The sequence below is a fragment of the Scomber japonicus genome, chromosome 17, assembly GCF_027409825.1.
Source record: "Scomber japonicus isolate fScoJap1 chromosome 17, fScoJap1.pri, whole genome shotgun sequence".
NCBI lineage: Eukaryota > Metazoa > Chordata > Actinopteri > Scombriformes > Scombridae > Scomber > Scomber japonicus.
In genome coordinates, this window is record NC_070594.1 from 9,288,709 (window position 1) to 9,303,713 (window position 15,005).

General features: G+C 38.3%; 1 protein-coding gene across 1 annotated transcript in view; it reads right to left on the reverse strand.

Moving 5' to 3' along the window:
* The window catches only part of myo6a (myosin VIa), a 161,390-nt gene that overhangs the window by 129,301 nt on the left and 17,084 nt on the right, over positions 1 to 15,005 (reverse strand). The window contains exon 2 of the mRNA XM_053336497.1: positions 6,852 to 6,986. Coding sequence (XP_053192472.1) covers positions 6,852 to 6,968 — 117 coding nt within the window. The 5' untranslated portion in view covers positions 6,969 to 6,986. The remainder of the gene's footprint in view (positions 1 to 6,851; positions 6,987 to 15,005) is intronic.

Here is a 15,005-nt window from a genome sequence, read left to right on the forward strand (position 1 = left end):
GAGGAACTGGGGTTTTGTAAATCTGAGAAAGAAAAAGTAGAAAAAAGAACCATTTATTAAATCATATCATATATAATTGTGATGGAAAACACATTTTTATTCCACACTGCATCAAGTTTAAGTTTTTTTTAAAGCTACATACTTTTTTTCAAAACTTTTGTTACATCAGTTATTTTGTAAGAAAGTTATTTTGTCAATTCTCAAATATCATTGGAGAAAAATATCATACATTTGCATTTTTTTGAAACCTATTTCTTCCTGTTTTAGGATTATTTCAAGCTCAATCTCTCCAGACTCTAAATATACGAGCTGCTCTGGTCCCCAAACTGCAGCAGGATGCACGAAGGCCTCATGAATTATTTGGAGGCAGCAGGAAACAGGATCGGCGTGAAAGGGACGCTGGACAGAGACAACGTGCTGACTGAGACACTGAGGACAGTGCCACCACTCTGCATTATTAACAGTCCCCTAAACTCACACGTCCGTCCAGAATAAAACTCAAAGCAAATGCCTGCATCTACAATTACAGTCACTATCAAGCCACGATGCACAGCTCCAGCTCCTGGCCACAGACTAGAGACAGATCATAAATCAGGTTTCAATCCAAATGTAGTGTAGATTCCCACCAACATTTCAGAAAATCAACAAAGGAAAACACAAATTAACGTGCATGTCCATCTACTTCTGGTTTAATATTAATAGTTGAGTCAAAGTAAACAGTTGGTGGTGCTGATTCTCCTTTATCGAGTGAAGTGAACTACAAAAAGAAGATGTTGCAACGCATTGACGTCATTAATAGAGCAGCAATCAAGAGCTGAAGCGATAGAAAACGTGACGCACATCCTGGTGATGGAGAGTATCAGTTATACAGAAACATACTGAACGCCGCCCAGAGACAAAGAAGAGACCAGACACAACTGAAAATTGGGATGTTTAGTCAAAAATCAAGTAGAAATGAAGATATTATGATAGTGTCTGGTTTAATCTATATTAAAACTAATTGATCCTTAATTTTGAAATCAGTATGATCAACTTTATGCACTTTAAATTGGATTCAAATTTGAATTTTAAAAATTCTACTTAAAATATTGTTAAAATTGTAAGTGTTATTGGTTTACATCTGAAAATGTTTTAATAAAACTGCAAAAAAAATTTTTATAAAAATACAAGATATGTAAACTAACATTAATATGTCCATATAGCCCTTTTTTAATTATATTATATGTTATGTGTTTCGGTAGTGATGCAATTTTGGGAAAGAAGAACTAGAAATGATGGCTGCACCTTGGATATTATATCATTTGAATATATAAAAAGTTTTGGAGGAAAAAACACATTTATTTCAAGATGTTTTCAACCCCGATTTTGCACCAGTTTGGTAAAATTGTCCCAATACATCAACTTTTCCATCTCATCCAAGCGTGAAAACTATTTTTTTGCAAGATTTCATCTTTTTTCCGAATTTCCAGAATATCCAGCATTTCCACTGCGCAAATTGAAACCCCACCTATAAATTAGTCATTCACATTTACTCTCACGTCATCATTTCATTCATTACGGCAGATATCATCAATCAAAACACTGAGACACCTGAATGTTACCAGTTTGAGGCAGCTTTTTTGCTTTGCTTTCCCTCCCTCTGTTTACAAGCTGGCATGTCATAGTTATTTATTCTATATTTTGTCATTTCCAGGATAAGTTAGAGCCCTGACTGAGAAATGACATTATTTCCTTTAAATATAACCAATTAAAGCAAACTGACCCCCAGAGGAACAAACGATGTTCTCTGCTTTCACTCTTCGGCCTGAAGTTTCCTCTAAAAGCTCTGAGGCTTTAGCCCCTTTAGCACAGTTCACATTCTTTAAAGCTAAAACCAACCATGTTGAAGTAATACAGCGGGGTTTATGAGGACACATGTGACCTCATTGTTTTGGAGGAGGGGAATGGAGGAGGGTGTGTGTGTGTGTGTGTTGGTGTTGTGTTTCTGTGATCGGCAGGCCAATCACTGCCAGCTCAAAACAGGCTCTCTTGTGCAGGGCCAAGTCATTTAATCTGTCCAATTACAGAAGCAGTGAAGGCCTTCAAGAGCAGCGAGGCCGGCGTGCCAAGGTGACGTACAGTCGATTCATTCTTTCCAGTGGTGGCATGTTCCACATTCTCAGCCCAAAACTGGCTGGATTCCACCGAGCTGGGCCGCATGAGGAGAATAAAGTGGAGAAAGCAGGGAAGAAAGAGGAGGTGGAGGTGATGCAAGGCCAATAATCTGAGAGAAAAAATAGAAGCTAAACACTCTTCGTCATGTTTAATACCAACGAAGTGGTGGAGAGGAACAATGACTGAGTTCAGAGAAGGTCACAGGTTAAATCCTCTCCTACTGTACAGCTGATGTGTTCTTAGTCTGTGTTGATTTATCCCAAACAGTAAATGTACCAACTGTACAGATCTGATATTTAACTACAGTAGAGGTGCAAGGAGTAATCGATTAATTGTTTAGTTGATCAACAGAAAATTAGTCATCAAATATTTTAATAATCCAATAATCATTTACTTGTTTTTTTTAAGCAAAAATTAAAAATATTTGGTGGTTCCAGCTTCTCAAACATGACAATTTCCCTGTTTTATATCAGAGTAAATTGACAATCTTTGCCATTTTGGGGCATTAGTCAGATACAAAAAACACAACTGAAGACGTTACCTTGGACTTGGAATTAATTATATTTATTATATTTATAGACTAAACAATTAAATCGAGAAAATAATTGTCAGAATAATCAATAATGAAGAATATTGGTTACTTGCTACTTAGCTCTACTTAGTATTGAGCAGCAAATTGAGATTCTAAGAAACTTACAAATTGATTATTTCAGCTGTGGCTCTGTGGTTGCAAAGTCAGTTACAGTAAATAACTCACATCCACTAGGTCTCTTTTGCCTCAAATACCTGCTGGTATTATTATTCCTCCTAAAAGAAAATATTAGAACTACTTTAAAATATCCATTGCATAATCTCTTCTTCTTCTTCCCTAAACCTCTCCACTCCGTCATCCTCACAGACAGACATGCAGATCAAACTGTGGGCGCTCTCTGAGATTTCCTGACACTACGGTACAAAGAGTCCAACTATTGTGGCTGATAGGATGACAGAGTATCATGCTCTCTGTCTTCCCCCCCCCCCCCCTGACGTCCATCCCAGGAGGCGTGCCAGCGAGTGAACACATCGTCGGACACTGGCACAAACTGGCTGCAACGGGACAGACCGGACATTGTTCTGACTCTGACTGTTACGGGCCTCTGCTGCGGCCTGGAAAACTCACTCTGAGAACAGATCTGAGGGTTATACACGTGACCCAGTTTCTCCACAGCTCCATCAGCTGGGTTTATTTCCTCTAAATGTCACACAAATCTGAGGTTTTTAACTGTTTTTGGCCCTGAACTGATCCTCTCAGGCAGCACTTTATTTAAGATCTTACTAGATCCTCCACAACTCAGTTAACTCATTAGTTGCCAACTAAACTTTTGAGTGATTTTGTAGGAAGGAAAACAGCCAAATTCTCCAATTCCAGCTGTTCAAATGTGATTGATTTCTGTCTTCTTTTATCCTCTATTGAAGTAAACTAATAAAGAAAATATCATTGGATTAATTGATAATGAACATATTGTCAGTTGCTGCCCTAAATTTCTATAAACTACGGTAAAGCATTTTTTCTTGGTGGGAAAAAAATATTGAGGGCAAAATAAGATCAAGTACTTCAATTTAAAGTTTGGTGCCAATTTCTTTTTTTTCCCATAATTATTTTTTTATTTATTCATTCCCAAACCCACCCCAAAAGGCCAAAGCCAGCCAGCCTCCTATTATTAATAACAATAATAATAATAATAATAAAAAATAAATAAATTACATAAATAGACAATAAATAAACATAATAAATAACTAATTAATTAATGAATAATTAATAAGAGAAATAAATAAAATAAAGTAAAATATTTGCAAATTCTTTCTAGATAATTAATGTGATTAGTGTGTTATATTGCGTTTGCGGCTCCTTTCATTTTAACAGAGCATCATAAATTGATTTCCATATCTCATTGAATTCTCGGTGCCAATTTCTTAAAAACTCAACTCAGGGCAAAAGGATCAGAAAAGTCTCCATGCAATCATATTTCATCAGTACTGATCTAAGCTATGTATAACTAAGCTAGAAAGTCAGATCTTAAAAAAGGATAATAAAACAACATGTGAGTTGATTTTGAACACTTAGAGAGGAAATTCAGCGTTGTTATGACAACTCTCTCTTCACCTGACAGAGTCGTCTTGTTTTAATGCGTGCAGCAACTCGACTGAGTCAGAATGAAGGACAAGTGGACACATGAATTGGGAATAACAACCCCGCCCTTCATAAATCACCTCAGCTCAGTTGAAACTTGAAGGCTCATACAGTACAGCAACCAGGATGTGTGGAAATACATCAAATGAACATGTTTAATGGAATCTGATGTCTTTTATTACAAAATCACAAGTGTCCTTTCAACACTGATGTCATCTCACACCATTAAGCTATTAAACTGTTTTATATTAGCACCTTTTTGGAAATGAGCTCAGAGGCCTGCAGTGTGAATGTGTCACTCATTAGATGAATACTGCATGCCAGCTTTTACTACAAATATGATATTCCTTGTTCATAGACTATAATAATTTGTGAGCACATTCTCTAATCTTCACTTTTGGGACTTTTAGGCTCAGTAATATCAATTTGTATGAATCTAAGCAGACAACTGCCATCCTCTAAAGGAGCAAGATTTGTATAGCTTTAAAGCTCAAGACACCCAGTTAACTTTATATGCTACCATGTGCATTAGGTGCAAAGATCAGAGCCATAGTAACTAGTAAATAGGTGAGGTAAATGTTCTTGGATACTGAGGTGATCATGTGCACTACAGGAGGGTTATAAAAAGCGTTGTCGTGACTACATCATTGCAGAAATAACTGCTGCTCTCCACAGTGAAGCGGAGAGATTAAAATAATAAAATTGAAGAAAGAAAAGTGCAGATATAGAAACAACCCTGCCTCCTAGAAATGATAATCTTATTCCATTTAATTGTTTTCTCAGTAATAATTGTCATTATAAAAGTCATAATTGGAAGGAGGAAGTTGGTTGGGATGGAGGGGGCTTTCCCTGACCTTAACTGAGTGCCGCCAGAGTTTAAACACAACCATAAAAAAGTTAAATAATGTAATTCAGTTTCTAATGGTGGATATTGTGCTGCAAGATCAGATATTTAGGTGTGGAAAAAACAAGGAACGCTTCATTCGTATGTTAAAGTATCAGCATTTTTGCAGCTTGTCAAATACGTTAACAACATTTCTTTATGTTTCCTCGTGTCATTGCTATGCATCAGATATGAATATAATTTCTGGGAAATAGTGTTGGCAGGAAGACAACCACTACCACTGCTTCCACTATAGCTTAAAAAATTAGGAAAAACAGGAAAGTGATCCACATGTGATGATGGACACCACACTCACTGTCGGCCCTGAGAACCGTGTTCCCATTAAACACTGACAGACGTGTACTTTATAGACCGACAGTAAACAGAATTAGCGAGGAGGCTCTATGAAAAGGGAACACTCCGTCATAGAGGCCTTCGGGGTAAAGATTACCCAGACGGACACAAAGCTTTAGGAGTAACCACAGCGACGGGGCTTTCTGTGTGACATTAAAAGCTTTGGTGAGGGCGATATGGCACCTCATGCAGCGGAAAAGTGAATTAACAATGAACGTGGGAGGGGAGGGGAGGGGAGGGGAGGGGAGGGGAGGAGGGGGGTATCAAGGAAAGCATGTATGTCTTGATCTGAAGAACAACTTGACTTCAGACACCGCTGATTAATTTTGTACTTGAGCCACATTAGGACCTGCAGGTTGTAAAGGTGAGTCAGAGAGTGAAGGATGCTTTATTGCTCCAGGAACTGTGGCCTCCTTCAGTACAGATTAAGTGACACGCTAAATCATTAACACACTTTACGTTGATCAGATAAAAGGCCTGGCAGGAAACACTCTGAGAGCTCTGAGAGATTTCAGGGAAGATCTTGAGTAGTAAAAACAATTTATTAACAAAAACTGTCTCCGGAGGTTCTTTAACCTAAAAAGGACAAGTTCAGTTTTTCAAGTCTGTCTTAAAATAACAGTCAGCTGCCAAAATACACACTGAAACATGTTTTTTTCTTCCTGTAATTGTTCTCCTGTTTCATACTGACCATTAGAAGATCCCTTCATAATGAATTTACAATGTAAGTGATGGAGGACAAAATCCACAGTCCTCCACAACAAAAACTGTATTTAAAAGTTTATCTGGAGCTAATATGAAGCTTCAGTCGTCCAAATGAGTCAAAATGAGTAGATATCTTTTCAACATTACAGTCTTTTTTTAGCGCCAGAGTCCTTCTTTTTGTTACTATACTTCCACCACAGCTCAACAGGGAAACACAAAAAGGGAATTTGATGCTAAAAAGACTGTAAATGTGTCAGATATCCACTTGATATGACTAACTCAGACCGCTGAAGCCTCATAAAAGCTTTAAATTGACTTTTAAATGGATTATTGCACTAAATGACTGTGTGGACACTGGACAGACACACTGTGTGGATTTTGTCCTACATCACTTACACTGAAAGCACATTTGAAGGGGATCAGACATGCCAGACTTGAAAAATTGTGAATCCGTCCTTTAAAAGTTTTTGACACATGTCAACAAATCCAAACTTAATTCATCCAAAAAAGCAATTCAGCAAATCGGAAATCCTTTAGTTAAAGACCACAGCAGGAGTTGCACCCGTCAGCTCGGTGCACGCTCACCTTTCCCTTCTGCTTGAGAGGTTCGATAGTGAGGCTGTCAGCTCCGATGTCCACTATGGTTCCCAGCTGGAACCCGTCCGCTGGGTGGGGCGCCCACACCGGCTTCCCATCCTCCATCGCACCGCTCTAAAGGCTCTGGAAAACATGACACAAGGAACAGTCAGAGGTGTGTTTTCCTTACTGTGTGTATATGCAACACAAACATTTAAGTCACCTAAAAACTACAATTTCTGTGTTGGTTTTTTTTCTATGAAACAGAAGTTGGGTATATGGTTGAAATTCTCGGCACTTTGGAAATCTAATTACATATGTTAGATGCCAATTACCAAATAAACTTATGTCTCTTCTTAGTCATTTAAATCAGATTCTTGTTTTTTTTATCTAACATGAAAGCCCAATCCAAGGTGTTTGCTTTAATCTCTCAAATCTTAGTAGCAATTAACTAAATCCTAATTAAAAAGAAAAGAAAAGAAAAATGTTGTTTTTGGTTGCACTGATGTCTTTTGTTCTTCAGGTAGTAACTGAAATAAAGTTGTGATGTGGTTTCTTCAGTTTAGAGACGATTTATGCTCATTCAAAAACAGAAGTAATCCTCGAACTGTGACCTACACACAAACTATCAACTCTCATGTGCTCTGAGCTTTCGGGAGCTTTGTGGCAGCCAACAAACCAATTACAGTGTTATTGAGTCAAACTAGCAGCTGATCGTGTTACCCAGGTCCTTTCCCCCTGGGACGACCTTTGATACTCTGAGCCTCTGTTGATGTGAAATGTAAAAGGTAACCACAGTCTTGAAGCTGGAGTTCATTACTTTTCCCACCTCTACTGTTTTCCATGAACAAGAACAGACCACAAATTACCAGCATGTGTGAGAAAGCAAGAAAAACAAGCAGCTGACTCCTTGGAGTAAACAGTATTTACATGAACGCAGCGTTCCAGCTCATAGATCATTTAGTATTCAGGGTGAACTGTGTTTGTGGAGCTCCAAATGATGTTTTAGCTCATGTTCTTACATTTTATAGACTGCTCAAGTCACTAACAAGACTAGATCAAAACCTTGTATGTGGCTAGACTGTGTATGGTGGTCAATGTATGAGTGTGGACAATAGTAGTAGTCCCATCTGCAATATTCAGCAGTGGTGATATTTTTTGATTAAAGTGTACTAAAGTAGCAAATCACATGACATGATGATAGATAGAAACAGTGATTATTATTTGGGGTGCTTTAACTGCACATTCTCCCTCATGCCTCTTGGCGCATGGAGAGTAGTTTTCTCCATTTGTCCCAGTTCTGATGCAGCCACGTAAACGAATGTTAGAGGTTTCTCATGCATGTGCGGCAGCCCCAGGTGTACCACCAGGTGAGCTGCCGACATCATCCCCAGGAGCAGCATGAACAGAACCAAGCCTGGGTCAGCCGCAACAACACCTCAACTCTCCTCTGACAGATGTGCAAATCATGGCGTGGGAATCCGGGTACAGACCGAGGTAAGGCATGTGCTAGCTCAGCTGTCAGTGGAGCGGCCGTAAACGCCTCCTTGAGGACATAATAGACAACTGCTTGCACTAGTTCATTTTGAAAGCAACCAATGGGAAAACTCCCAACATTAACCGGACCAACAGTACAACTTCATCACTCACTCAGTCAGTCAGACACAGACTTTTCCTGCGTGTAGAACTCCATCCTCTTATGCAATCCAGCCAAAAAAGACACGTTTGATCATTATGCTGGTGTGCAACTTAATAAAACCAAAAGAGACTATACTATACATTGTAAACGTATGTATTTATAGTCACTTTTCCTATAGGGGCATTTTTATGCATTTATTAGAGATGCTGACAGTAGGGAGATAAAAGGAAGAGGAAGAGATAAGGGAAATCAATTGGACTTGAACCAGGAAGGTTTCACGATCAGCATCTTAACTCTGAGTCAGTATCAAAGTCACACTCTGTGATACTAGTGTCTATCAGTGTTCAGATCTAAGTTTAAACTAAGTTGTGTCTTACAGTTTCCATCCAAACAGCTGCGGCTGACGTGAAGTTGCTTACAACATCCATTAGCTCTCCTTTCACATCAGCCAAACTGCAAACTCAATAACAGCACAAGATTTTCAATAATGACCTCAACAGTGCACCATTATGCACCACTAAGAGCCTATCAAATTCAGTTAGGGAAATTAAACCATAATCGTCTGAGTACAATAGTGTCCTTTATTTGCTGAGGTGAGTCAAGCAGAGCGAGTTCTGTAACTGGACGATCATAAATGTCTAATGGACAATGGACACAAGATCCAGCATCCAACTCTGCTACCTTTACACACCAGGTCTACTTTTGTGCCATCTCTACAGTGTGTATTTGACTTGTATATGTATATAAGTGCCTAAATTTGACTTACAATTGTTTTTCAATGGTGCATTTTATTTGTTTCTAACTTTGTCTACATGCATCTACAGCTAATCTAGTTTCTAATGCTGTATTGTGAAAGAGGACAAGAGAAAGAGAGACTGATAATCTACTCATATATCAGCCAGGCCTTATAATAGCAGATATTACCTCAATGCAAATCAGCATCTGTCTAGCCAATAGCAAGAAATGACAAAAAAATCTACATACAAAACAAATTTTGTCCACCAGAGAGTAGAGGAGGGGTTATTACTCTCTCTATATATGTGTGTGCATTAAGTTTTAAATCACAGTGTAACGATGACTGTCTGCCATCGGCAATGGACGATGATATGGCAGCCCATCAACCCAACCCTACAGTATGCACACTATTTATTCCTCTGTGTGGAAATCTGACGTTTTCACATCACAGGTAGCCAATAACATGAATTAAAACAAGTCTTAAAGGTAAAATCAGGCGGGGAGTTCCGGTCCTCTGAAATGAAGCCAACGCGGAAGTAACTTAGAACTGCATTCTATCAAAAGGCCACCAGGGGGCGACCGTTTTGGTGTCAAAAGGATTTCCGTCTCAATACAAGTCAATGGAGAATTCACCAACTTCTCACTTGATTTCTAACCTCAGTAAACGTTTTCAAAATGTGTTTATGGTCTCAATCGCTAGTCTAAAGCCTTCTTCAATGCAGTTTGATGTTCATTTGTGAAATTTTGGCCTCTCTGATTTTATGTTTGACGATGAAGCAGGGTATGCATTAGGGCGTGGCTACGTCGTGATTGACAGGTTGATTGACCAACGTCCTCGAGATCCAGCCCTCACAACCTATCCCAACCTCTCCACTCCGCCCATGGCCCCACCTCATGCCCACGTAGAATCCATGTTTTTATTTTTCCCAGCATGCACCTGAAATTTTCAAGATGGCGCTGCCTAGATTCGAAAATATTGGCTTCTGAGCAGCAGTCCACAAACCAATGGGTGACGTCACGCATGTTACGTCCATTTCTTTTATACAGTCTATGGGTAAAATATGAGACTCATGTAGGCTGTTCTCTCAGTTTAGTGCAGGACAACATGAGTAATCTGTATTGAAGAAAGAAACAAATGTATGATGTAATGTGGTTTAGTATGTAGGTCTTTGAGAACATAATATATGTAATAAGATAAATATAGAAGAAATACAAAAGAGAACATGAGAATACGCGTCACCCTACCAAACAGTGTGACACGTATTTCATTTGTATTCATGACTAAATATCTGATGATTACACTGGGTGGAGGTCAGAGAATCAGCCCTGTGGCTAAAAGGTCACAGGTTCAAGCACAGCAACAACAAACTAAGTTTTGTATTCAACTGAAGACTGAACCCATCTAAGAGGTTGGCAAATATTTCAATAAAAAGAAATTCCACTGTTTTCAAATTTGGTAACCACACTCCCTATCACTAATTCTGCCAAGACCAATGACAACATCTACACATGCCAACTATTTTATGGTTAAAAGGACAGATTGTGTTTGTGGTTTTGGTGAGCCTTTTTTTGCATGCAAATGAGAAGCAGATATCCACCTTTTTTTCCGTCCTGAGCTCTACAACACGCCTCAACACTGCAGCTTGACTCAGGTACGTCTGAGGCCTGAAGGTAGGAAGACTTAAATGTAGATCAAAGGTTGCTGGTAACTTATTATCAGGGCTGTAAAATTTTATCCAGTGTTACAAAGCAGGAGACTGTATTTCTCTGGGATATAAAAAAATTTAAGGAGAAATCTTCTGACTGCTCAGTGTCAGACACCACTTTACACCAGATGTGTGTGTGTGAAATAAATGTGTGTAAACTTGTTCAGGAACCAGAAAGAAAGCAGTAATGTTTAAAAGGGAACTCCAAAGATATTCTAACTTTCAGTAGTTGAGTTGCATTGTGGGTGATGTAGGCGCCAAGTCTTGAGAAGGAAGAAGAATGTGTGGATTAATAATATGAGATCTCTGATTCTCCAACATCAGTTTTGATCATTCTTTCCATTTAAACTGTCCATCCCGAGTCCAAGTCTTTTAAACTGGTGACCATGACATTAGAGTAAGAAAGTTCTCACCTCGGTGCAGAATAATGTATGTGTAGAGTTTGTTCATTCATCTGCTCAAGGAGGAAAGTTTCTCTGTGCCCATTTTAAAGCTGGAGTATGCAACTTTAATCTCCCCCTTCTGGCAGTGAGAGTAATTACAAAAACACTGTCGACACACGATCACCTCACAGGCTCTGCCATAGCTAACTTCACTGCTACTGTTGTGACTGTTAAACGGTGGATAAATAGTTTTGAGCGTTCCACAACCCCAACAAAGTGACTTATTTGACTATCAGAATTTGATCTATTCAGTTCAATAACATTTGGAAAGTCTAGAAGAGCCACATGATTGAATTATTTTATCCTCATTAAAGTTAGCAACGGGCTAACAGGAAGTTAGTGTTTGGTGCATATGCTCCGCCCACAGAGCATGCTCAGTATGCAGCTGTCTGCACCAGCGCAGAGATTTATCTGGTGACTTAATCAGCTCTACTGTATGTGAAGTGGTTTAACAAAGGCTTGAATGTAAAAGACGTTCATTCATATGTAAAAAGCACACTGCAAGTTTAAATCTCTTACCTGTGAGCATGATTTGTGACATCACAACAACTTCGGAGCCAATCGTTGTCCAGTTTGCAACTTACATAAAGCATGATGTGGACAATTAAAGCCTGCAGTGCACAAACACTGAGAATGGACTTCATAGTGAAGTAGGAAACATATTTTTGAGTGCAGGAGGACTTTAAGTATACCACTTTACACAGAATCTGACACAGTGTCTCACAGCAGGTTAATGAGAACATTCAAAACTCCCATTGGACACATTCATTACTAAAAATGTCCGCAGTGCTGCTGCGGCTGCTGCAGGACACATTGCCTCTAAGTGCCAAATGGATTTCAACATCGGTCTCCACTCAATATTATAATTTCAGCATTTCTCCACAACAATCATATTAAGACTATAATCACATAAGTGTGTTTGATACAGAATGGCTGCAGTCTGATTTATGAAATGCAAAAAAGACGAGATCAGACCTGCTGCAGCTACTCTGTACAGCTCCCCCACACACACACACACACACACACACACACACACACACACACACACACACACACACACACACACACACACACACACACACACACACACACACCATCTTCTACTGGATGTGATGTAATTATCTCCTGAGCTGTTAAACTGGGTTGAGCAACACCAATAGAAACTCTGCTTTGATGAAAGGTGAAAGTATCATTGGGGCTATAATGTGTTTTATTCCAGTTAATGATGTTGCTGAGTTCCTGCAACCTGCTGGGAATTTTATTTTGTGACTCATTATACAGAGAAAAGGCTGCCTGAAAAGGATGAGCCTTATTTAATATTTGCATTATTAAAACACTAGTTCCAGTTATTGGTTTGAGAGTCTTGAAGAGATTTGATGACGATAATAAGAAAAAGGTAAAATAACACCAGCTTTATCCTTTACAGGCTCCTTTTTGAGGATTTGAACTTGACTCTGTTTGCATTTTAGTCAAAGAGCCTTCAAACTACTTCTTTTTAAAATCAATGAATTAATTAACTAATGAATCCATCAAGTCCTCCAAATGAAAGACCAAATACATTGTGTGACATTGTGACTCCAGAGCAGCACATAGCAGCATATTCTAAACTGGCACCCCTATCAGCAATAATCATCATCATTTGTCTGAGTTTTCCAAAACTGTTAAAAAATAATGTTGTTTAATGATGTGACAACACTGTGTTTAAGGTCTGGTTGGGTTTAGGCACAAAAACTACTTGGTTATGTTTCGGTAAAGATCATAGTTTTGGTTGAAATGATCACTTTGATAAAGGTTAGAGAAACGTGGTCACAACTTCCTTAAAGTTAGGCCACCTTCATTGCCATGGTTACAATAATAACCATGAGATTAAGGTTAGGGAATGATCATAGTTTTTAATAAACTATCATGACTCATGCTTGGAAACAGGAATGTATCCGTTTTAATTGCTGTATAATTAATTTATCACTCCTGATAGTATCTTTAAATTTATGACTTTAAACTTTAACAACCTACTCCACATTAAAATGAAAGCTACTGTAGACTAGTCTCTGCTGCTAAATTTAGACTCTAAACTTTCACCCAATAATTTCTGGTTTCAACAACAAGTGAAAAACCTCCAGCTGTGGAGTCAGCTGATCCCTCTGGTGGTCTTAAAGCAGCTAATTCGAAAAAAACCACAAAGTATCAACAACGATCGGCTAATGGCAGAGCTGAGCCTCGACTCCAGAGTGCTCATCATCATCATCATCATCATCATCACATTAATGCTTTTTTTTTTTAAACCAGAGTCATAAACTAAAAGGGTGCAAAAACTGAAATCTATTTCCAGCCACTGCCCTGAATATGAAAATCCTGAAAGTAAAGCTTCAGAGCTACTAAAATAAACGAGGCGTCCTCTGGATCACTTATTTTCCATTAACGTCCTCAGTGAGGTGAAAAATGAAAGATGCAAACAGAGCTGAAGAGTGGATATTTGCAGATGATTCCCAATGAAAAAAAAAAATAGGAGTCAGACAGCGTTAATGGTCCAGCAGACAGAAAGAATTATGCTAATGGGGGGTTTCCCTAAATTGGTTTTAAGACACTGTGTCATTATAAATGGAGGAAGAGGAAGTCAAATAAAGTGCATGAATAAGTTTGGCCTTAGTAAAACAAGTCAAGTGCATTTATAACAAAAACCTTAGTCAGACATTCCTCACTTTAAATAACGTATAATGAAAATGTGAACACCAACAATTAAATCATCTGCTGATATTTTGGCATGACCTTACATTATAACTTTTTTACTTTTTTTATGTTACATAAAGTTAACGGAATACAATTGTTCTAAATATTAAATTTAATCTGGGGAATCATGTCAATCAGGAAACATTTCTTTTTTTTTTTTTAAATAAAGTAATTATTAGTATAAGTACACTTAAATACACTGTAGGTGGATAAAATATTGAATATTTAACATTCTTCTGTGGTTACAGCATTTGACATTTTCAGGAGTATTCAGTCTTACTTTTGGTTTAAAAAATGCAAATGTCATTTCAAATGATATGAAACCAACAAAATGTACATTCTAACAAACCTGATGCTGCTTTTTAGACATTTTTTTAAGATCATTTATGAATTGCTTATCTTGCCAACCCTTATTTGTCACTGACCCATAAACTGAAATATCTCATTTTAGCCATTTTAACTCCTGTCTCTTTAAGGCCCTCCTCCTGATGAGTCCACTCTGTTCAGATTGGCTAGCTTTGACTCCAGAGGCTATTTAAACAAACTATAGCAGCAGGAGTTCAGGATTTTCTTGTTCTTTACTCAAAATTTCAACTTCTCAGACACATCTGCACATGTCAGAGCCAGAATCAGACGAACGTTTCTGGACATGTGCGACAAGCTAACGTCATCTCGTTAGCAAAGTAAAAGAAGGGTTCAGAGCAGGTTGAAGCCGCCATCAATACATTACATACAGTAAATAAATGAAAATCACAATAAGCAATGAGGTCAGTTATAGCTGAAGTACTGACGTCTGATCCTAAGTATTTGCCTCATATGCAAACAAACTGCACCCAGCTCCAGCTTTCAGGTCAAGTGATCCCTTCCACAAAAGAAAAATGGCTTTTTTTCCGTTTTAACTTTCTGTCTTTCA